At 48.8% G+C, this 22,896-nt stretch overlaps 1 protein-coding gene across 2 annotated transcripts; it reads right to left on the reverse strand.

The window, feature by feature from the left end:
- Positions 1–11,003: 11,003 nt before the first annotated feature.
- TENT5C (terminal nucleotidyltransferase 5C) lies at positions 11,004–22,368 on the reverse strand. 2 transcript variants are annotated; one of them, XM_068165910.1, is made up of 2 exons: positions 22,320–22,368; positions 11,004–17,195 (listed from the first exon to the last, which is right to left on the reverse strand). In XM_068165910.1, the coding sequence occupies exon 2, from the start codon at positions 17,167–17,169 to the stop codon at positions 15,997–15,999; it is 1,173 nt and encodes a 390-aa protein (XP_068022011.1). In that variant the 5' UTR covers positions 17,170–17,195; positions 22,320–22,368; the 3' UTR covers positions 11,004–15,996. The 2 variants fall into 2 exon arrangements, with proteins under 2 accessions (XP_068022011.1, XP_068022012.1); XM_068165911.1 differs by lacking the exon at positions 22,320–22,368 and adding an exon at positions 21,891–21,951.
- Positions 22,369–22,896: the final 528 nt, after the last annotated feature.

Genomic DNA, 22,896 nt, shown 5'->3' on the forward strand with positions numbered 1-22,896 from the left:
CCCCCACCTGGCTACAACCTCCCTTCAGGCACTTGCAGAGGGAGCAGTGGGTTTTGCAGGGGGCAGCCCCAAGTCTGTTTTGAGCAGTTTGATCTGAAAGCTTATTGCTAGTTGTGGAATACTTCAGCACTGTTGCTCCAGTGGTGACTGTTTCACTGGGTCTGCTCACTGCAACAGTGATCACCAGGGTGTAGCAAGGGGAACATCTAAGTGTGATGCAGCAGAAGAGCATTTGCCTAACTGCTCCACAAACTGCCAAGAATCACAGAACCACTAAGGTTGGAAAACACCTCTAAGATCATTAAGTCCAACTGTCAGCCCAACACCACCATGCCCAGACACATCCAGAAGCACTGTGTCTACACAGTTTGTTAACACCTCCAGGGGACTCCACCACTCCCTGGCTAGCCTGCTCCAGTGCTTGGCCACTCTTTCAGTACAGAAACCTTTCCTGATATCCAATGGGCAATCACTCTCTCTGCATAGAACTTCTTCCTAACATCCAACCTAAACCTCCCCTGGTGCAGCTTGAGACTGTGTCCTCTTGTTGTGGTGCTGGTTGCCTGCGAGAAGAGACCAACCCCCTCCTGGCTACAACCTCCCTTCAGTAGCTGGAGAGAGCAAGAAGGTCTCCTCTGAGCCTCCTCTTCTCCAGGCTAAGCAACCCCAGCTCCTTCAGACTCTCCTCACAGGGCTGTGCTCCAAACCCCTCCCCAGCTTTGTTGCCCTTCTCTGGACACCTTCCAGCATCTCAACATCTTTCCTAAACTGAGGGGCCCAGAAGTGGACACAGGACTCAAGGTGTGGCCCATGGCAGAGTGAAATAAAAAGATGCCAATCTTTCCAATTCTCATCTTTCACAGTCAGTACCATGCTTCCCCTTGGACCTCACTTCATATTATCTTCCAAAGCTTATGGGAAAGAGTTCACTAAGTCACCTCCCATGCCAGGATCACTCCCTCGCATGTACGAGGCATTTCCTCCACTAAACTGTAAAATCAGCGTCAGAAAGGAGGATTAATGTGGCTCTTCCCAGATCCCCTCTTCCAGCCTTGGACAAGAGGCTGCATGCTTTCATTCCCCTGGAATTCACCCAGCATTTCAAGCATTAGCACTAAGATCTGCATACCAGAAGGCTCTCCAGCCAGTTTCTCTCACAACTTGCTGTGTTCTAATGATTTTCCCCTCTTGCTCATAGGCTCAAAAGTCATTTCTCCTCTAAGCAGGACAAGCTCCTGCATCAGAAACAGGACTCCATCTTTCTGATCTTTATTAACAGATCTGATTCCAAAACCCCAAAGGGTGTATGCCCCCCACACAGGAAGTTTTGTTCCAAATAAAGAAACACCTCCCCATTACCTTTAAGGAGAAATTTATCTGGTTGGTTTTCAGCAGCCCCTCCCTACATCAAACTTGACTCAACAAGGCCAAGGGAGAAGCCATAGAATCAATAAGGTTGGAAAAGACTTCAAAGATCATCAAGTCCAACCTGTCACCCAACACCTCATGACTAACTAAACCATGGCACCAAGTGCCACATCCAATCCCCTCTTGAACACCTCCAGGGATGGTGACTCCACCACCTCCCTGGGCAGCACATTCCAACGGCTAATGACTCTCTCGGTGAAGAACTTTCTCCTCACCTTGAGTCTATACCTCCCTTGGCACAGCTTGAGACTGTGTCCTCTTGTTCTCGTGCTGCTTGCCTGGGAGAAGAGACCAACCTCCACCTGGCTACAACCTCCCTTCAGGTAGTTGTAGAGGGCAATGAGGTCACCCCTGAGCCTCCTCTTCTCCAGGCTAAGCAGCCCCAGCTCCCTCAGCCTCTCCTCACAGGGCTGTGCTCAAGGCCTCTCCCCAGCCTTGTTGCCCTTCTCTGGACACATTCAAGTGTCTCAACATCCTTCCTAAACTGAAGGGCCCAGAACTAGACACAGTACTCAAGGTGTGGCCTAACCAGTGCTGAGTACAGGGGCACAATGACCTCCCTGCTCCTGCTGGCCACACTGTTCCTGATGAAGGCCAGGATGCCATTGGCCCTCTTGGCCACCTGGGCACACTGCTGGCTCATGTTCAGCCTACTATCAACCAGTACCCTCAGGTCCCTCTCTGCCTGGCAGCTCTCAGCCACTCTGATCCCAGCCTGTAGCACTACATCAGGTTGCCGTGGCCAAAGTGCAGCCCCTGGCATTTGGACTTGTTGAATGCCATCCTGTTGGCCTCTGCCAATCTGTCCAGTCCTTTATTAGAATAAACCTTTATTAGAATAAACCAAACCAGGTTGGAAGAGACCTTCAAGATCATCGTGTCCAACCCATCAACCAATCCAACCCACCCAAACAGCTAACCCATGGCACCAAGCACCCCGTCAAGTCTCCTTCTGAACACCTTCACCTCTGCAGAGCCCTTCTACCCTCTAACTGACCAACATCTGCTCCCAGCTTGGTGTCATCTGCAAATTTGCTGATGACTGACTCAGTTAATGTCATTGCTTCTAGAAGGGGCTGGTGCAGTATGCATGGGCTGAGCGTGATGTGGTGTGAGGAGCGCAAGCTTTGGGGAAGGTAAAAGATGTTGTTTGCCATGGTGGGCTGTGAAGGTTTAAAGCCCACCCAGAAAACAAGGTGTGGGGGGCTTCTGAGTGCTTTGCCCTCCCTGCAGGGCATTTTCCCCCTGGCAAACCGGGCCTGAGGCCTTTTCCAACCTTATTGATTCTATTGCTTCGATATCTGGGAGCCAGGCTACAATTGGCACTCCCCCAAAGAATACATAAAACTGCAACTATATAATAGCAGTCAGGTTTTAAAAGCCACACATTTTAGGTCATGGGAGGTCTCTGAGAGTTAAACCCAGCTCTTTCCAAGCTTGTTTACAGTGGCCACCCAGCATTTACACCTTATTTTCCCCAGTGCTTGAGTCCTCTGCTAACTCCATCCTGTGAAAAGGCAGATCTGGTGGAAGTCTAGGTAAGCTGCCAGCACTGAGGCATGTCTGGATTCCCAAGAATCCATCACTACGGAAATTAAAAGGAAATTAAAGCCCTGGGAAAAATAAAAAGAGTATGTTGGGTTGCTAGGGAGCCTGGTTCAATTTCAAGGTAAGGTTTAGCTCCATGCTTCATTCACGTCATCGTGCAGCCAGCACAGCAGGAGCTTAGAGGGCCCCATGCTGCTGTGCAGCGCTCGGCAGCGCACCGGGGTCCTCTCCACCTCGGCCCATGGGCAGAAATACTCTCCTCAAACCATAGAATCAATAAGGTTGGAAAAGACCTCAGACATCATCAAGTCCAACCCCATGGGTCAGAGTAGGCTGGGGACTGACCTGCTGGAGACCAGGGCTGGATGCGAGGAGGAAGTTCTTCACCGTGAGGGTGGTGAAGCCCTGGAATGGGTTGTGCAGGGAGGTGGTTGGGGAGGGCTACTCAGGATCTCAGGCAGTGATAGGACTAGGGGGAATGGAATGAAGCTGGAGGTGGGGAGATTCAGGCAGGAGGTGAGGAGGAAGTTCTTCCACATGAGAGTAGTGAAGCCCTGGAATGGGTTGTCCAGGGAGGTGGTTGGGGCCCTGTCCCTGGAGGTGTTTAAGCCCAGGCTGGATGAGGCTGTGGCCAGGCTGATCTAGTGTGGGGTGTCCCTGGCCATGGCAGGGGGGTTGGAACTAGATGATCCTTGTGGTCCCTTCCCACCCTGACTGATACTATGATACTAGGGAAGGGGAAAAGGACCTGGGGGGCCTAATGGATGGAAGGTTGACCCTGAGCTGGCAATGTGCACTTGTGGCCAAGAAAGCCAATGGTATCCTGGGGTGTAGTAGAAGGGTGTGGTCAGTAGGCTGAGAGCAGCTCTCCTCCCTCTTTTCCTTCCAACCAGAGAACAAAAAATCTGTCTGGGAATACCAAAGACCAGAGCTCACCCCCTGAGAACTCCACACGTAGCACACAACAGAGCAGCACTTGGACACTCCTTGATTTTGTGCTGTAGTTACTGCAAGAAGTTCCAAGTTACATGCAAATGGCACCCCAAACATGGGTGTAACACAGGCACCCTGCAGGTTCTGCTGCACACTGCTGCAGTGTTAAGCCAGACATGCCTGCAAGAACATGGGGCACCTCTGCTTCAAAACTGTGGCTCCCCACTTCACCTGTGGGGTTTCTTAAACACCTGCAAGCTATCCAGCTTCTGAAGTGTCCCAGTACTGTCCATCCCCTTTCCCTTCCCACTCCAGCATTAGGCACATCTTCCAAAACACCTGCTTCTGACCCTGCCAGCACGTCCCTGTGTTACCTAAGCCCCTGTTCAGGCTGGGGAGAGGTCTGGAGGACAGCCCTGTGAGGAGAGGCTGAGGGAGCTGGGGTTGCTTAGCCTGGAGAAGAGGAGGCTCAGGGGAGACCTTACTGCTCTCTACAACTACCTGAAGGGGGATTGTAGCCAGGAAGGAGCTGGTCTCTTCTCCCAGGCAACCAGCACCGCAACAAGAGGACACAGTCTCAAGCTGTGCCAGGGGAAGTTTAGGCTGGAGGTGAGGAGAAAGTTCTTCCCAGAGAGAGTTGTTAGCCATTGGAATGTGCTGCCCAGGGAGGTGGTGGAGTCACCATCCCTGGAGGTGTCCAAGAGGGGATTGGATGTGGCACTTGGTGCCATGGTCTGGTCATGAGGTGCTGGGTGACAGGTTGGACTTGATGATCTTTGGGGTCTCTTCCAACCTCAGTGATACTGTGATGTTTTGGTCTGGGAAATGGTAGTGCATACAAACCTGTTGTCAGAGAGTCCTGCAAGAAAGGAAGCCAACCACCCCTGTGAAGCATTGACACACTAAAGCTGGAATACTACTCCATTCAAAGTTTCCTCTGTTCCAAAACAGACACTTCTTTGCACAAGCAGCATTTCTCTGGAATCATTTCCTGAACTTGCTGTGAGAGGCTGAGCCCCATGCACACATGTTGCTTCCACTGATGGAGAAGGGCCACAGAAACATATTCCAGTGCAGCTGGACAGCAGGACAGTCACAGCCACCAGCACATGCCAGACAGTTAGCAAATCTCCCACACCATTTGATAAACTCCCATGAGTGTTGCAGAGAATCTGGGTAGTGAGACCCATGGCAGCCTCTTCTCCTAAAACCAGCTTGAATAGAATAGACCAGACCAGGTTGGAAGAGATCATGTCCAACCCATCAACCAATCCAACACCACCTAATCAACTAAACCATGGCACCAAGCACCCCATCAAGTCTCCTCCTGAACTCCTCCAGCGATGGTGACTCCACCACCTCCCCAGGCAGCCCATTCCAGTGGGCAATCACTCTCTCTGTGTAGAACTTCTTCCTAGCATCCAACCTAAACCTCCCCTGGCACAGCCTGAGACTGTGTCCTCTTGTTCTGGTGCTGGCTGCCTGGGAGAAGAGACCAACCTCTGCTTGCCTACAACCTCCCTTCAGGTAGTTGTAGAGAGCAATAAGGTCTCCCCTGAGCCTCCTCTTCTCCAGGCTAAGCAACCCCAGCTCCCTCAGCCTCTCTTCATAGGGTTTATGTTCCAAACCCCTCACCAACTTCGTTGCCCTTCTCTGGACTCTTGTCCCTACTCTTAAGAAAAGCTGTCCTGGAGAAAATAGTGGAAGGAGACTCAGGAGGTCTAGAGAGCTCCATCAGTCCTGGAACAGGGCTACACAACACTTGGAGAGCCCTACATGAGCAGATGATTGTGATGGCAAGAGCAGGAAAAAAGTGGAGCTCCTCATTTCAGTCATGCTGTGAGCTTTTGTGTCCCAAGGATACTTGTCATTGGTGCTTCAGATGGGGCAGCACAGAGGAAAGGACTAAGGAGCTGCTGCTCAGCAGTGACAGGACACAAGCTTTCCTGCCTCTCTACTCTGTATTTGTAGAAGGAAAACAAACATCACCCCAAATCATCTGCATCCAGTACCTGTGTGGACTTTGCGCTGATGCTGCCTTTAAACCACCTGCAGGTTTCAAAGGGCCCTCAACAACCTTGTGTACCCTTCAGAATGCAAGAACAATGCAAAGCTGAGCACTCCTGGAACTATGAAACACTTAAGAAGGACATTGAGACACTTGAATGTGTCCAGAGAAGGGCAACAAGGCTGGGGAGAGGCCTTGAGCACAGCCCTGTGAGAAGAGGCTGAGGAGCTGGGGTTGCTTAGCCTGGAGAAGAGGAGGCTCAGGGGAGACCTTCTTACTCTCTACAACTACCTGAAGGGAGGTTGTAGCCAGGTGGGGGTTGGTCTCTTCTCCCAGGCAAGCAGCACCAGAACAAGAGGACACAGTCTCAAGCTGTGCCAGGGGAGGTTTAGGCTGGAGGTGAGGAGAAAGTTCTTCACCGAGCGAGTTGTTCGCCATTGGAATGTGCTGCCCAGGGAGGTGGTGGAGTCCCCATCCCTGGAGGTGTTCAAGAGGGGATTGGATGTGGCACTTGGTGCCATGGTTTAGTCCTGAGGTCTGTGGTGACAGGTTGGACTCGATGATCCTCGAGGTCTCTTCCAATCTTGGTGATACTGCGATACTTAAGTTAATAAGGTAGTAAATAGAGATGAGTTACTCTGTCTCAGAATCATAGAATCATTTGTGTTGGAAAAGGCCTCAAAGAATCAGAGTCCAACCATTATCTGACTACCAAGTCTGCTGCTAAACCATGTCTCCCAGCACATCTCAGAATCACCTCCAGGGATGGGAATTCAATCACCTCTCTGGGAAGCCTCTTCCAGTCTTTGAGAACCCTTCCAGTCAAAAAGTTTCTTCTAATAGCCAACTTAAACCTGGCCTGGGGCAACTTGAGGCCATTTTCTCTTGTCCAATCACTTGTTACTAGGGAGAAGAGACCAACACCCACCTGGCTACACTTTCCTTCAGGGAGTTGTAAAGAGTGAGATCTCCCTCAGCCTCCTTTTCTCCAGGCTAAACAACTCCAATCCTCTTTGCTGCTTCTACCCAGGGAGGTGGAGTCATCATCCCTGGAGGTGTTGAGGAAGAGACTGGATGAGGCACTTGGTGCCATGGTTTAGTTGATTAGATGGTGCTGGGTGATAGGTTGGACTTGATGATCTCAAAGGTCTTTTCCAACCTGGTCTATTCTATTCTACTAGAGCTGTTCTCCAGACTCTTCACCAGTACTCCAGGTGGCCTCACCAGTGCCAAGGCCAGGTAGATAATCACTTCCCTTCTGCTGATCAGGATGCTGTTGGCCTTCCTGGCCACACGGTGGCTTATGTTTAACCAGCTGTCAATCCACACCTCCAGGTCTTTGCTGGGCAGCTTCCTGGAGCATTTCATGGGGTTGCTGTGACCCAAGTGCAGAATCAAGCACTTGGGTGAATTTCATACAATTAGCCTTGGCCCATTGATCCAGCCTGTCCTACCCTGGAGCCTTCCTACCCTCAAGCAGATCACTGATCCCTCCCAGCTTAGTGTCCTCTGTCCATCAACACTGTGACTATTTCTCCACAGGATTCAATGTGTTTTCTACTACCATGAACTGCAAAGTACTACATCTGGAGAGCAGGAGCACAGATGTTGTCGATAGCAGATGGGAGAGGCTGTCCTGAGAAGCAGCAGATGGACTTTGAAATCAGGATGAGCACTTGGGATGCCACTTAGGACTATTTAACTGTGGTGCACAGAGCAGTGGGCTAAGCCACTGGTGCTTGCTCATGAGATGTGCAGGAACCACAAAGGTTCACAAGAAAAAAAACCTTCCAGCTTCTGAGCCCACCATTTATACAAGAACCTGAAGGGATCAGTGGAAAGCATGGCACAGCCTGGGACTTTTCAGACTGTGATAAGAATGCAGTAATCCCCAGGTCAAAGATGACTTTCAGAGACCTGTGTGGAAATGTAAATGAAGCTCACAGTAACAACCACAATCAAATATTAGAACAGGTTCTCCAAGTACACAGTTTGCATTACTGAGCACCTTCAGGGCAAGACTGGGAACTTTCCAGGAGGTACAGTGAGATACAGCTTTCAGAATGACTTATTCAGATAAGCAAGACAGAGGGTAGAGAGGGGAACTGCTGCAGGTGGACAGTGGATTCAGAGGCATGGAAAACATCCACCAAGGGGCCAGCTTGTGAGTATAAGTCACATACCCCACACCAAACAGGCCCAGAAGGCTTGCTTTGCTGCATGAAGGTGGTGAGTGAATCATAAGGCTCACACTTCAACCATTCTCCTGCAGGGAAAACAATTTCCACTTTGAGATGCAATCCATATAAACCCTGAGTGGCACAAGTTTCCCTGTACTCTGAAGCACATTTGCTAGCTGAGGAGGTAGAGTGAAGTTAACATTTCAGGGGTGTAAGAGCACATTCCTTGTCTGTAGCACTCACATGCCACAACAGAGCACAATCAAGCACATAACATCAGAAGGGCATTTTCTAGCTTTGACAGTGGAACTGCCTCTACAGAACCAAATCATCACTAGCTTGTTGGGAATACAGAGGGACAGACTTTTTCCTAAAGCAGTTCATGCCTTGACATATGGACACTGCTGAAATAAGCAGGGCAGCTATAGGAGTCTACCAATTACAACAGAGTTATTGCTACAGATTTGGCTGGCCAACTTCCTCGTGGCCTGACCACTCCAGGAGTCTGCACTCTGCCATTTTCTAAACAGGGGGTTGGCATGGGCTGCCCTGCTCTCCTTACCAGTGATGAAGCATGGCATTTTGTGGGATCAACCAGCCTAGGAAACTAGTCTCTGCTGGCTTACTAAACCAAACCAACCTGAGAATCAATGCATAAAGAGCACAATAGGTAGTAAAGCTTTCCTTCACTATCAGTTCAGGATTTAGCAGCTGGTTTGGGCAGAGCTCTTGGCAAGACTCCTTTCCCAGCACCAAAACTCAACTCTTTCCTACCAGGAAAATTACCAAGGTTTGGTAGGTTAACTTCTCCCTTTGAAAGACTCTTTTCCCAGCACCAAAATTCAACTCTTTCCTACCAGGAAAATAACTAAGACTTGGTAGGTTAACTGCTTCCTTTGCCTGTGGGATACAGCACTCATCATTTCCTTGATATGAAGCTCAACAGATGACAGCACTGCTACTACATGGCCACTCTATGTAACACCCATGCTCCAGTGGCATATTATACCCTTTGATATGGCAGAGAATCAGAGAATCAACAAGGCTGGAAAAGACCTCAGAGATCATCAAGTCCAACCTGTCACCCAACACCTCAGGACTAACTAAACCATGGCACCAAGTGCCACATCCAATCCCCTCTTGAGCACCTCCAGGGATGGTGACTCCACCACCTCCCTGGGCAGCACATTCCAATGGCCAATGACTCTTTCTGGGAAGAACTTTCTCCTCACCTCCAGCCTAAACCTCCCAGTTCTCCAGCTCTGTGCTGTCCCTAAGCCCTGACCCACACCACCCTTCTGGTCACATAACTGGCACAAAATTAGTTCAAGACATGCACCAGCATGGGGGGCCCAGAGCAACCAGCAGGCCCACTGCTGACCAGAGCCCTGTGAGGCCTTGCTCAGGCCCAGGCTCTAAAGCCAGCAGATCTGTCTGTGCAGGTGGAACTCACTTGAGCAGGAAGAGGAGAGCTCGGCACAGCTGTTCAACATCTGAACCCAGCTGAATATATTCATTCAAGAGTTTGAGCAGGTCAGGGACATAGGAGAAGGGCAGCACCAGAAGAGACTCTTCCAATTCACTTGACCCTCTTGAAAACTTCTAGCACATATGCAGAAGGTGTGATGTTTCCATGTCTCTCCCTGTTAAGTGGATAAATACAAACCCTACTTTATTGCTAAAGATAGCAGCTTCAGGTGTTCAGGGTATTCATGCACTAAATATGTAGTAAGCAAGAGTCAAAAAAAGGGCAAAGAAATGCAAAGCATGCAGAGAAAAAGCTCTCTCTCAAGAGCATCTATTCTGTCTCTGTAAAGGCACACTGAGTGCTCTTGAAGGTGTTAAATATTCCATCCTGGAAGGAAAGAGGAAAATAAGTGTATCTGCCAAACAATGGCAGCAATTTAGACAACCTTTTGTCTAATGCCTCCCACTCCCTCATTACAAGACTGAGCTCATCCTGCATGGCATGACTAGACTGGGTTCCAGCAGTACAACAGAACAGGACATTCACTAACAACAACAGCAACAGAGCAAGAACATCTTTCTTAGCTCCCCTCACTCTCCACCATTATGTAAGTTCCCTGTGGAATCAAAAGTACCTTGCTTCAGTATTGCTGTTTTGGTATCTGACCCCACAAAGCTAAGATGGGTATTCTAGAAACTTCAGGGTGCTGCCCAAAATAACTCAGAGGAGATAAACTGGGGAGTTGAGGTAAGGAGTTTCAGGTGACAGACAGATGGTTCCTGCTGCCCAGCTGCATTATCAGCTCTCCATTTAGGTTCTGAGGGAAATAATTGCAGCTTGAAAACAAACTACCCAGGCTTCATGATTACTTCCACAGGATCACAGTGCCTCTGCTAATCTCCTTGCAAGCTGCCACTGCAGGTGTTACAAGGTCCTGAGGGCTGGAATTTCTCCAGCCTAACTGAATGCCCAAGCTCTGGAGGGAACTAGAAGCAATCACACTGTTTACTGCCCATTATTTTTTGATCCTGGAGCAGGACCACCAGTGAGTAGACTGCCACACCCCCCTAGTTCTTATTTAGCTTTGACCAGCTCAACCTCCACTGACCATTGGTACAAAGAAGTATCAGATTTTAGGATGGAGCAAAACCATGAGGATTTCAACCTGCAAGTAACTTGAGTAATTGCTGACATTGTTTCTCACTTCCTTGGCTTGTAAATGTAGGTATGCAGAGATCCCTCACTTGGAGCAGCATGAACTGAACTGCATCACAGAACAAACTGGCAGGCTCCAAGTCAGACCAGACACTACTTAACAGACCTAGGACTTTTAAAGTCAAGCCGAGACCAGGTAATATTCAGATGGCAAAAATGGTTCTCTAGAAACTGCCACTAGAATCATGATGAATCATGTATCACAGTCACAGTATCACCAAGGTTGGAAGAGACCTCAAAGATCATCCTTTAATATTAAGTCAAGGCAGGTGTGCACACTCATGAAGAAAGAGTACCTTGAATAACATCTAAACCCAAGCATTACTGTGTACTCCATCAGTATTTGTCCCCCCCACAGTGCATCTAGACACACATTGGCCAAGAAGCTCCACAAATCCTTTGCCAGCACTATTTTGATGCAAGAATTGAGGCAAGCAATGTTTAGCATAAGTTTATTTGCACAAGAATTTCAGATTCATTAAAGTCTGAACCCCAGTTCCCAAGAACAGTAAGTGATCACCACAGTGCAGATCAGTAGATAAGATCACTGTGACCAGTCTCATACTTGGGCTCATCACAAATCCAAGTGTTTCTAGGTTGGTTTTTTTTAAGTTGGCAAAACAAAAGGCTCACTCAGTTCCTCCAAAAACTTCTTTTAACAATTAAACAAAAGAAACAGAAGAAACCCTTCTACATTTCAACAGAAAGTACCATTTTAATCTGAAAGCCAAGCCCAACTCAGACACAGCAGTGAGTGGCCTCTTCCCATATATGTGAGAGTGCTCCAGTGACTTCCCCACAAAGCTTCTCCAACTATAGCACAGCATTCCACCATGTAACTAGCTCCACTGAAATTCAACACCACAAAATGCATTTCACCATATTTAACAGCTGCTTGAGTACAACTTAGATGCAAGTGCTAGAATTATTACTATCCATCTGGCCTTCCCAGGGCCCAAACTAGCCAAACTTTCCAGTAGCCATGGTCAACTTACTGCTTATTCCTGCAGGGAAATAAGCACCCTGGATCGCATGGGTTGAGTGAGAAGGATAGTAAACAAGTCCTAACAGCACACTGGCATCTTAAAACTGAAGCAATTTGTCCAAGTTCTCTTACCTAAGAGGCCTTTTCCCAAGTAACAAGCATAGATTACTACCCAAACTGGTAGTTATTCTAGTGATCAGAAAGCCACAAAGCCTAGACACAAAACATACCAAGTGTTTAACCCTAGAACTCACTCCCCAAGTATGAGTCTTTACATGGCCAGTAAAAATCTTTAGGCAAATAGATGAGACTTAAATATGACCTACTGCTTGGTGGAGAAGGTATTAATGGTAAAACTGTGAAGAGGTTCCCAAAAAAATGGTTACTCAAAAGCAAGCAGTGGTCTTCAGCCCCTGACTTAATGACTGACTGAACCAGCTGAAGAAAAAAACACAGCAACAATTAAATCTTGAGCCAAGGGAGTATAAAGTATGCTTTAACCTTACAACTTGTCTGAGTGACCATGGATCAACACTGGGATTTTACAAAGGTGGCTAAACCCCAGTCTACTGCTAGCTTCTTCAGCCAATCTTTAGCCTCAGTAGCTTCTTTATCCAGTAAAAAAATCTTATGAGGAAGTTAGTCCAACAAACTGGAACTCAAGAGGAACTTGGCAATAAATATTGACAACAGATGCTGAGCCTCAGACTGGCTGAGCCCACCAGAAATTAAGCCACAGGAAGAAAATAACTATTGTGAACCACACAGTCTAGTTTAGTAGAAGCCTAGTCCTGAGGAATGATGCTGTGGTACAAGACTTGGAGTCTAGAGTTACTGCAGCTTGGATCTGATGCCACTGCCTAGAGGTAACATGTTAGGGTTAACAGTCTGAAGTGGAGCAGTTTTTCCTCTAGCCTCCACTTAACACAAGTGGGCAACAGAGCATAGAGTAGGTTTGCAGCAGCAGCATTAAGTACTGATGGGAGACAGAACCAAGCAGGCACCCTAGACTCAGCCCAAAGTCATTACTAACTTTAACCTGGCATTCATTCTCCTGTTACTCCTTGTTACAGAGGCCACCATAAATTTGAACTCAAACCAGCTTGTGTACATCAAAGTTAAGCTGCTGTCACATGCAACATCAGGCTGCTAGGACAACTTAAACCAGAAAGGGGTAGACTGCTTGCAATAGTGCTACTGAGTGTCAAGCCAGGATTGTTTGAAGGCAAGAAGATCAATTGTCCCAACAATCCCTTATACTGAAGGGCCAATGCAGAAGGTAGTGTGCAGCTTCAGCATGCAGTTTAACTATGCAAGAGCTTGACATCCAGGCCACAACATTGAGACTTCCAATACACTAGAGCAATTTAACAGGCAGGCAGGGCACACAGCAGGACTGCAAAGCTTAAACCCAGCAAGTCAGCTGTTCAGAGAACAGTCATTCAACATAAAGCTTCCTCAGAGGCCTGAGCAATGTTACACCAGCAAAGCCACAACCTTTATGGCAGGAAGCTTAAACTCTCCATAGCTCAATCTCAGTAGGAATACATTAGAGCCTTCCATCTAATACTTCCCTTTTCCAACAGAGGCATTTGGCCTGGTGTTCAGCAGGCAAGGCATTCAAAGACTAGTAAAATACAAGCCTATTTCAAGCTTGCAAAGACTCCTCCTGAGCATCTGACCATTTCTTCCACCCAAGCTCATGCACAGGAACAGCCTCAGGATTGCACAAGACAGATGCACAAGTCTGAGCTATTTGATATGCAAATAAGGCACATCCCTCTAGGCACTGGTTCACTTCTGCAATGGGTGTAGCTTAGGTTGGCTTTAAAAACAGCTACTTCAGAGACAACTGGAATTACAAACTCTTAAGCAAAAGACATCCTTCTTTTTAGTGACACTCTGCACTAAGCCAAGCATTGCTTTGCATGCAGAAATTATTCATGCCCAGCTCTGCATTCCAGCAGTAAGCCTGCACTGAGTGTAACATTCATGACAACGCTGGCATCATGTTAGCTTTTAAAGAGCCTTCCAAACAGTCAAAGTCTTGGGTGAGAGATGTCTTGTCTGTTGGCTCTGTCAAGTCCAAACCACACTTAATAAAAAAGGCTGAGCTCACTCTCAACTTTAGCTACTTTGGCTGGCTACTCTGGAAGCCTTTAATGAAAAAAGGCACAAACAGAAGACACCAAATTATTTTTCTAATGGCAGCTGAAGTTGTTTACAAGGCTGCTCCAAAAAACCACAACACTGAGCTAAAGCATGGCTGGCCATAGTCTTGCTTTCTGTTTGATCACTCCCTGCCTTCTGAGCTAAATGAAATCTGAACAGAAGAGTAGCTTCCCTATTCTGCCAGTCTCTATAAAGTAGTTAAGTGAGAGGAACCTACAATCTAAGTGTTGGTCCTCCAAGCAACAGGCAGGTTTTAACTGCCATTTAATGCTGCACTGCTACTCTTTTCCACCTTGAACAGCAGCTACATATTGGTGTTTTGCCCAGGTTTGGCTTTACCTTCTAAGCAGAAATCCTTCACTTGGTCAGTCACTTTGGGCTCACAAGCTTGCAGAGACAGCTAGAAGTCACAAAAAGTTCAGCAAACAAGCATTAAACATTGCACCAGCACAGATGAAATAGCTCCAAGATTCCCCTATTTATTCTGCCTCTCTGGTCAAGCAGAGGAAACTCAAGATCATTTGCTGCATGTATTTTACTACTGCAATTCAGTGGTAATTATCCAGTTAATAAGTAGTACTGCTACATACATATAAGTGGGGAAACTAACCTTCCATATAAGGCAAATCAGGAGTTTCAAAGCAGGAAGTTCAGCACATATCCTTTGGGAACTTCAGCCCCCCTACACCTCCCAAGGAGTACATGTTCTTCCAGAGGCTATTCTGAAAACAGGGACAGACCTTCATCAATATGACCTCTGTGGAGAGCTCTGCTTAGGGTTTATATACCTCTTCAAATGAGGGTTAACACCCAGTAAGGAGGAAAATCTAGACTTTAAACACTCAAAATACCACCTCAGTGAGCATGTGATAGTGATAAACTAGTAAGCTCAACCCATAAGTGCTATCAGAGAGACAAACCTTCAGGACCTGCCTGAGTTTATAGGATGCACTTCAGGAATTCATACTGTGGGAGGAATGAATGCACATCATCCTGCTACTTACAGTGGCTCAGGGGAGGTTTGTGGGTTTGCTTTTTGTTCTTGTGGGGCTTTTCCCCCCCCCCCCCCCTTTTCTTCTTGTGGTGGACCTGTGAGAAAAGTTGCATCAAACCTCAGTGTAAGAGCTGCAGTGATTTTTTAGCAAGTGTGCCAAAAACTGTTGTGAAAGATGCACTCACAAAGGCTTTATCTTGAGCCTGCACTTAGAGTTTTCCCACCCTAACTACTCCAACTGTGGTTCCAGCCCCTAATTTCCAGGGCTTCTCACATTAGCATGTTTTAGGTTGTGTTTTGGTGCATGTTTAGAGATCCCACCATCCAAATCACACTTTTTGCACTCAAGGAAAAAAAAAATTAGCCAGCTGATGCTTTAGAGAGAGACTTAATTCATCTTCAACTGCCAAGAAATTAATCTTGAACTTGAGGCAGGCCCATAAATCCCTCGGTAAAACAGGATACAACATTTAGGCCCTCTACAAGACAGACAGTATCCAAACAGTTACCAGTTCTACACAGCCAGAAAGCAGAAGCAGCCCAAGCATAACATGAGCCCACTCTTGCACAATTAATTCAATAGAAAGTTGGCCAGCACTTGAAGTGAGGAAGTGTAGAGTAATGAGGTTAAGCAATAGAAAGCAGGGTTTTCTAGCTGCTATTCCAGGACTGGCTTCTGCCTGGCTCAAGACATTTTACAGTCTTTCTTCTATTAACTAACCCAGTTTACTGAACACCCCACTTAACACACACACACATTAACAGCTGCTTCCAGAACCAGTAGAGAGTTTTGTAACCACTCCATTTTGTAAATACAACATTTGGCTGCTGGTTCTCTTCTCCTAGTGAAGAGGTAATAAGGCTTCTTGGCATTTGGAAAGACATACTGAAAGGTTCATAGCAGGTCATCTGGTTGCATATTCCTCCTGCACACCAGGAAATGGACAGTCCAATGCAGTCATACTTCCATTAGAAAGCCTCCAACTGACAGTTATTGCTTGTCTATACATACACACTCAGCATCTTGGCCTTCAGTAGCCTCCACTCAACAGTGAAGTGGAACAATCAGTTGCAAGGCAACCAAGTGGGGTAAGACTGGCTGTAAGACACAGGGGCACTGGCAAGGTAGTAATTGCTGAAGTTAACATCACTAACATAAGGTGCTGGCTGGTAGTAACAGGTGACATTAGTGGCATTAGGGATGATGTTTTGTTCTGCCAGGACTTTGAGTGCCAGCAGAGAAATCAAGTTGAGAGTCTGCCTCCGCTCGTGCCCCATGAGACAGACTGTGCTCTCGTTCACCACCCTGCGCAGGATCATGAGGTAGTCGTACTTGCTCCTCTCTTCCTTGGAGAAGTGGTTCTGGAGGTAGGTCTCTAGCTTGCGCTGCTGATCCAGGATGTCAGGGAAGTCTATGAAGAAGCGGGAGCACATGTAGCGCTCTAAGGTTTTGATCTCATCTTTATCCATGGGCCTGAAGTCTCGCACTAAGAGGTTGCTGTACTTCAGCAGACCACCACCTCGGATCTCTTCGGGGTTTTTGGTAGCTATCAGCTTGTTCTGGAGGTGATCAAAAGCCGCTTCAAAGTCTCCATACATGCTCTCCCCGATCACAGTCGGATGGAAGTGCTCTGACATGGGGGTTTCTGAGTAGTCATAGTAAAAGAGCAGGGAGTCTAATATGATTTGGAAGGAGTCCACACTGAACTCAAACTGTCGCCGTATGCAGTCCACAAACTTCAGTTCCACGTTCCTGCCGTGTTTGTTGGAGAGCGATATCAAGCTCCAGCGGTCAGACTCTGTGTACACTTTGACCAGCTTCTGGATGTAGGCCTCCTTCAGCGTTACCGGGCTGATTTTCAGCTTGCTTACTCCTTCCGGCAAGAAGTTCAGGAGGGAGCGCAACACCATGTCTCGAACCAACTGAAACTCTGCCTCACTTGGAAGAGAAACTTGGAAAATGAGATCCAGATCCTTGCATCCCAGCCCATTGTCTTTGACCAGGACGTGGCCGGCCGCAGAGCCGTTCAGACGGACGTCGTGTACCACAATGCCAGCTTCACTCAGCCTGCTCCGGACGGTCTGAACAATGTCCTTCAGAGTTATCTTCAGCGTTGGGAAGTTACCTCGCCCATGGATGGGAACCACCTCTGTAAGAACCTCATGCAGACGGCTGACCTGCTCCCAGTTCAGTACACTGCACGACATGCAGTCTGTGTTACGTCGCTTGCTTGCCATCTCGATGCTTTTCTTCTCCAAAGGAACTGCAGCAGGGTGGAATAAAAGAGTCACAATTAGTGTTGCTTCCCAGATATATTCTATGCTCTACTTCCCTGTCTACACACACAAACAGTTCATGTAAAAATGATTACCAGAATCCTTTCACCTGAAAGGATACTCAGCTCCTCTCCTGCCACAGGCACAAAATTCTAGTTGTCATTGTCCTTTTTTTTTTAATGAGGCAGGTAAGTACTTCAACAATTAATCTTGTGTCAGAGAAATGATCTTCCCAGGCAGTCAAGAGGGCCAATGGCATCCTGGCCTGCATCAGGAACAGTGTGGCCAGGAGGAGCAGGGAGGTCATTCTGCCCCTGTATACTGCACTGGTTAGGCTGCACCTCGAGTACTGTGTCCAGTTCTGGGCCACTCAGTTGAAGGACATTGAGAGACTTGAAGGTGTCCAGAGAAGGGCAATGAGGATGGGGAGGGGTCTTGAGCACAAGCCCTATGAGGAGAGGCTGAGGGAGGTGGGGTTGCTTAGCCTGGAGAAGAGGAGGCTCAGGGGAGACCTTCTTGCTCTCTACAACTACCTGAAGGGAGGCTGTAGCCAGGTGGATGTTGGTCTCTTCTCCCAGGCAGCCAGTACTAGAACAAGAGGACACAGTCTCAGGCTGTGCCAGGGGAGGTTTAGGTTGAACGTTAGGAAGAGGTTCTACACAGAGAGAGTGATTGCCCATTGGAATGTGATGCTCAGGGAGGTGGTGGAGTCGCCATCACTGGAGGTGTTCAGGAGGAGAATTGATAGGGTGCTTGGTACCATGGGTTAGTTGATAGGCTGGACACAATCTTGAAGGTCTCTTCCAACTTGGTTTATTCTATTCTATTCATGATGATGGTAACAACGCTACCTAAATTTACTATCTGCAGCACCAGAAGATGTCAGAGGAGCTATGCATCAGCACAATGCACTTCCAAAAGTTAAGTTTTGAACTTGTTTCATTATACATAAAGCTCAAACTAATCTCTCCAACTAACACAACAGCAAGAGACATTCAGATGTTAGCTTCAAGAGAGACATCCAATCTGCTGAAAGTGCTTTAACTACAGATACTCCTTCCCCTTCATACAAGTTCCTTCCTTTCTTAACTATCCAATGCCCATCACTCATGGCATAAGGGTGAAGCAGATCTTGCTCCCCCAAAAAGCTACAGCACTTCTGCACCCTGGACAGAATTTCAGCTATGAAGTCAGGTAACACAACTACTCCATTTGTGCTCCAGCCTTTGTAAGCAACTCTTTACTCTTCTTCAGACAATGCATAGACTACCTTTATGAACTATTCGTGCTTGGCCCAACCTTTCACGTCATTTGTAGAAGGTAAACAAGCTTTTAAGAGGTGGCATGCACTCAGATGAGGTTAAGGCACACATCATGTTAATGATGCATTTTAAAGACTTAAAAGCCTCACTGGACAGACTTGGTCACAGCCTTGTTTGAACTTTTGAACTTTGAAGAGTCTTGTCACAGCTGACCAGGTCATTCTCTTGTGTTTGAGTACCCAGTATATACTAAGATATGTCCTTCAGTCACACAACTCCAACTGGCATTACTACACTTTTCTAAGTGTTCAGGTTCCTGTTGTGGACAGGTGCTTCCTGAAAGCTACAGATCAAGGGATGCCTCACCTTTTGCCTCAAGTACTTGTGAAGGTTGAAGCTGCCAAGACCAGACTAGTCAAAGTTAATGTGCTAAACTTACCTACCATAAACTCAACCATATGGTTTCCTAACATGCGTCAATATAGTTTCATTCAGGGTTGGAATGGACCACAAGGATCATCTAGTTCCAACCCTCCTGCCATGGGCAGGGACACCCCACACTACATCAGCCTGGCCACAGCCTCATCCAGCCTGCTCTTAAACACCTCCAGGGACGGGGCCTCGACCACCTCCCTGGACAACCCATTCCAGGGTCTCACCACTCTCATGGGGAAGAACCTCCTCCTCACATCTAGCCTAAATCTCCCCACCTCCAGCTTCATTCCATTCCCCCTAGTCCTATCACTACCTGAGATCCTGAGAAGTCCCTCCCCAGCCTTCCTGTAGGCCCCCTTCAGATACTGGAAGGCCATAATTAGGTCACCTGGGAGCCTTCTCTTCTCCAGACTGAACAGCCCCAACTCCTTCAGTCTGTCCTCGTAGGAGAGGTGCTCCAGCCCCCTGATCATCCTTGTGGCCATTCTTTGGACACGTTCCAGCACCTCCAGATCCCTCTTGTAATAGGGGCTCCAGAACTGGACACAGTACTCCAGGTGGGGTCTCACCAGGGCTGAGTAGATGGGGAGAATCACCTCCCTCGACCTGCTAGCCACACTTCTCCTGATGCAGCCCAGGATCTGATTGGCTTTGTGGGCTGCAAGTGCACACTGAGAGCTCATGTTGAGCTTTTTGTCCACCAGCACCCCCAAGTCTCTCTCCTCAGGGCTGCTTTCCAGCCAGTCACTGCCCAGCCTGGATTTGTGCTGGGATTGCCTCGACCCAGATGCAGGAATATAGCACATGGAACACTTTTCAAGCAAGAGTCAAAGAACAGCTGTTATCATTTCATGGCTCTCCTCCTCCAGGTTTCAGTTTTTGAACAGCTCATTTGACCTGTCACCTTCTCTTACAGAAGAAAATAAAAGTCTAGACAAAATATACAGTAAGGTAATAATGCTCCTGAGGAAGCAGTTTCTGCCCTTGAGCACGATCTGCTGCATTATAAGCCCTGCTGCTGTGAATCACATCAGCTCCAGCAGGCACAAAACAAACCTATGATTTGGAAGGTAATCAATCAACAAGAAATCAAGGGACTCTTCAAATTCAATCCTTAAGGCTGCAAAGCAACATAAACCCAAAGGCATGAAGCTTGCCAGCAGCTGTCCTCAGGCACTCCAAACACAGTAAAGTACACCTGCACCTTAAAAACACTGCACTATCATTAAATTCTGCAGATCACCAAATAACACAAGAGTCTGCCATGAGGTGTTTAAGCCCAGGCTGGATGAGGCTCTGGCCAGCCTGATCTAGTGTGGAGTGTCCCTGCTCATGGCAGGGGGGTTGGAACTAGATGATCCTTGTGGTCCCTTCCAACCCTTACTGATACTATGATACTATGACTTCTACCTTAAGCTGCAAGTGCTTTCAGCTCTGAAAGCTTTCCCTCTTTCTTCTGTAGCAGGTAGGACAACACAGACATCCCACCCAGCAACCAGAAAGGACTGGAAGCAGTGCTTCCCACCCCACCACACACTTGGTTCTGCTTGGTGATCCTCACCTAGAAGAATAATGCACACCCCTCTCTTTGGGTCAGGAAGATCGAAGTCTTTCATTGCCAGTTCAGGGGAGAGTTAAATTTTCAGGCTGCCAGCCTGTGAAGCCTCCCACTTCCAAACCACTCATATGTTTTCCTGCAAGACTTCCCTCTGCAAGATTTAAGTTAGTGACAACAGGATCTCATCAACTTTAAATTACTTGGGATGTTAGCAGTTTGCATGCATCACATTTCACATAACCATTCTGGTTGAAAAAGGCCTTTAAGATATAGCCAGCCATTATCTAACACCACTAAAACTGATGCTGAAACATCACAGTATCACCAAGGTTGGAAGAGACCTCAAAGATCATCGAGTCCAACCTGTCACCACAGACCTCATGACTAAACCATGGCACCAAGTGCCACATCCAAACCCCTCTTGAACACCTCCATTAGCATCATATCTCAGCATATTTTGAGCACCTCCAGGGATGGTGATTCAACCACCTCCATGGGAAGCCCATTCCAGTCAAGAAGGTTTCTTTCTAATACCAAATCCAAACCTCCCAGTGCAACTTGTGGCCATTTCCTCTAGTCCTGTCGCTTGTTAGTAGGCAGAAGAGACTAACAGCCACCTGGCTCCAGCCTCCTTCCAGGGAGTTTTAGAGAGCAAGGTAGTCTCTGCTCAGCCTCCCCTTCAGACAGAGCAATCCCAGCTCACAGGATGTTAGGGGACTGGAGATCTTCAAGAGCACCCCCCCGCCAGAGCAGGGCCATGGAATCTAGTGCAGGTTGCACAGGAACACATACAGACAGGTCTTGAAAGTCTCCAGAGCAGACAACTCCACAACCTCCCTGGGGAGCCTGCTCCAGTGCTCTGTGACCCCTACAGAAAAGCAGCTCTTCCTCATGTTGAAGTGGAACTTTCTGTGCTGTAGTTTCCATCCATTTTCCCTTGTGCTATCACAGGGCACAAGTGAGGAGAGGCTGCCCCTTCCTTCTTGACACCCAGCCCTCAAACACTCATATGAATTTATTAGATCTCCCCTCATTCTTCTCCTGTCTAAGAAGCCCCAGGTCTCTCAGCCTTTCCTCATAAACCAAGCATGCCAGTCCCTCAGTCATCCTTGTAGCCCACCACTGGGCTCTTGTGCAGTAGATCCCTGTCCCTCCTGAACTGGGGAGCCCAGAGCTGGATGCAGCTGCCCCAGCCAGCCCTCACAAGACCCTTCCCCTGCTTCACTGCCTTTCTGCAGATCCACTCCAGCACCTCAATGCCTTCCCGACGCTGAGGTCTGCAAAACTGAACCCAGCACTCAGCTTCACTGCCAATGCTTCCCATCAGAAGAGCATTTAGTGTCTGAAGTCACTCGTTCAGTGCAGAGAGGAGCAAAGAGAAGCCAGGGCAAGCACTGCCTGCCTCCCAGAAGAGGTACACAGAGTACCTGCAGTGTCACTTGGAAACTTCACTGCCTCAAAGCTGAGGCAGGAGCGAGGACGATACCCCCTCACCTCCATCACGACTGAGTCCCTGACCGCAGCAGCAGCTCCTGCCTTACCAGACACACAGTCTGACACGACACCTGAAGAGACTTGGGTGGCTGCACCTGCAGCGAGCCATACCCCTGTGACACTGCCCCACAGCAAGCCCCCTCCACACCCCAAGCCCGGCTTCCCTCCGGAGAGCGGAGCCGAGGCAGCACGCAGGGCGCGCCCAAGCCCTGCCGAAGGGGCAGCTCAGGCGCTTTAAACTACAGACAGCGCCGCAAAAGCGCTGCCGCTGCCCTCGCCCCGAGCAGCTGCTCGCCTGCGGGACCCCACCCTGCAGCCGAGCCGGCCCCCGAGCCCCTCACGTCCCCGCTCCCGCCGCTTACCAGGCAGCTCGGCTCGGCCCCGCCACGCACCCGCAGCGCCCACGCCAGCCTCGCGCGCGCAGCCCGCCGCCCCGGCTCCCGCCCTTTATCGCCGCCGCCGCCACGCCCCGCCCGCCCCCGCCGTGAGGTAACCGCGGGGCGGGGCGCGAGGCGGCGGCACCGGCAACGGTGGTGCAGCTCGCCGCCTATCACCACCCGCTCCTTTCACCAGCCCTCCTGCTGTGGGGAGCTGGTTGAGGCGGCGATTCAGGCCGCCGGGTAGCCCGAGGGATGGGGGTGTTGGAAGAGAGTGAGGCTGCTCGCCGCCCCACCGAGCCCGAGCTGCCCTCGGCCCTGAGGGGTGTCCTGGAGCACAGCCGCCTGCTCCTTCGAGGCGGCGGCGAGGGGCAGCCGACAGTCGCAGCCTGCCCCCCGCCTGCCCCCCCCCCGCCTGCCCCCTGCCTGCCCCTGCTTCCTCTGTGTAAAACTGCACATGGAAAGGGAAGCGACGGCCTAAACATTTCCAGGGAATGATGGAAAACAGGGAGGCCGACTCCAAGGAAAAGCAGACTGAAACACAACAGTCTCACAGTATCAC

Source organism: Melanerpes formicivorus, unplaced genomic scaffold (genome assembly GCF_026170545.1).
Source record: "Melanerpes formicivorus ecotype bairdi unplaced genomic scaffold, bMelFor1.0.p_v2 SCAF_95, whole genome shotgun sequence".
Classification (NCBI taxonomy): domain Eukaryota; kingdom Metazoa; phylum Chordata; class Aves; order Piciformes; family Picidae; genus Melanerpes; species Melanerpes formicivorus.

Bases quoted from the DNA above. Each gene is read 5' to 3' on its own strand.
- TENT5C (XM_068165910.1), bottom strand. From the start codon at position 17,169: ATGGCAAGCAAGCGACGTAACACAGACTGCATGTCGTGCAGTGTACTG.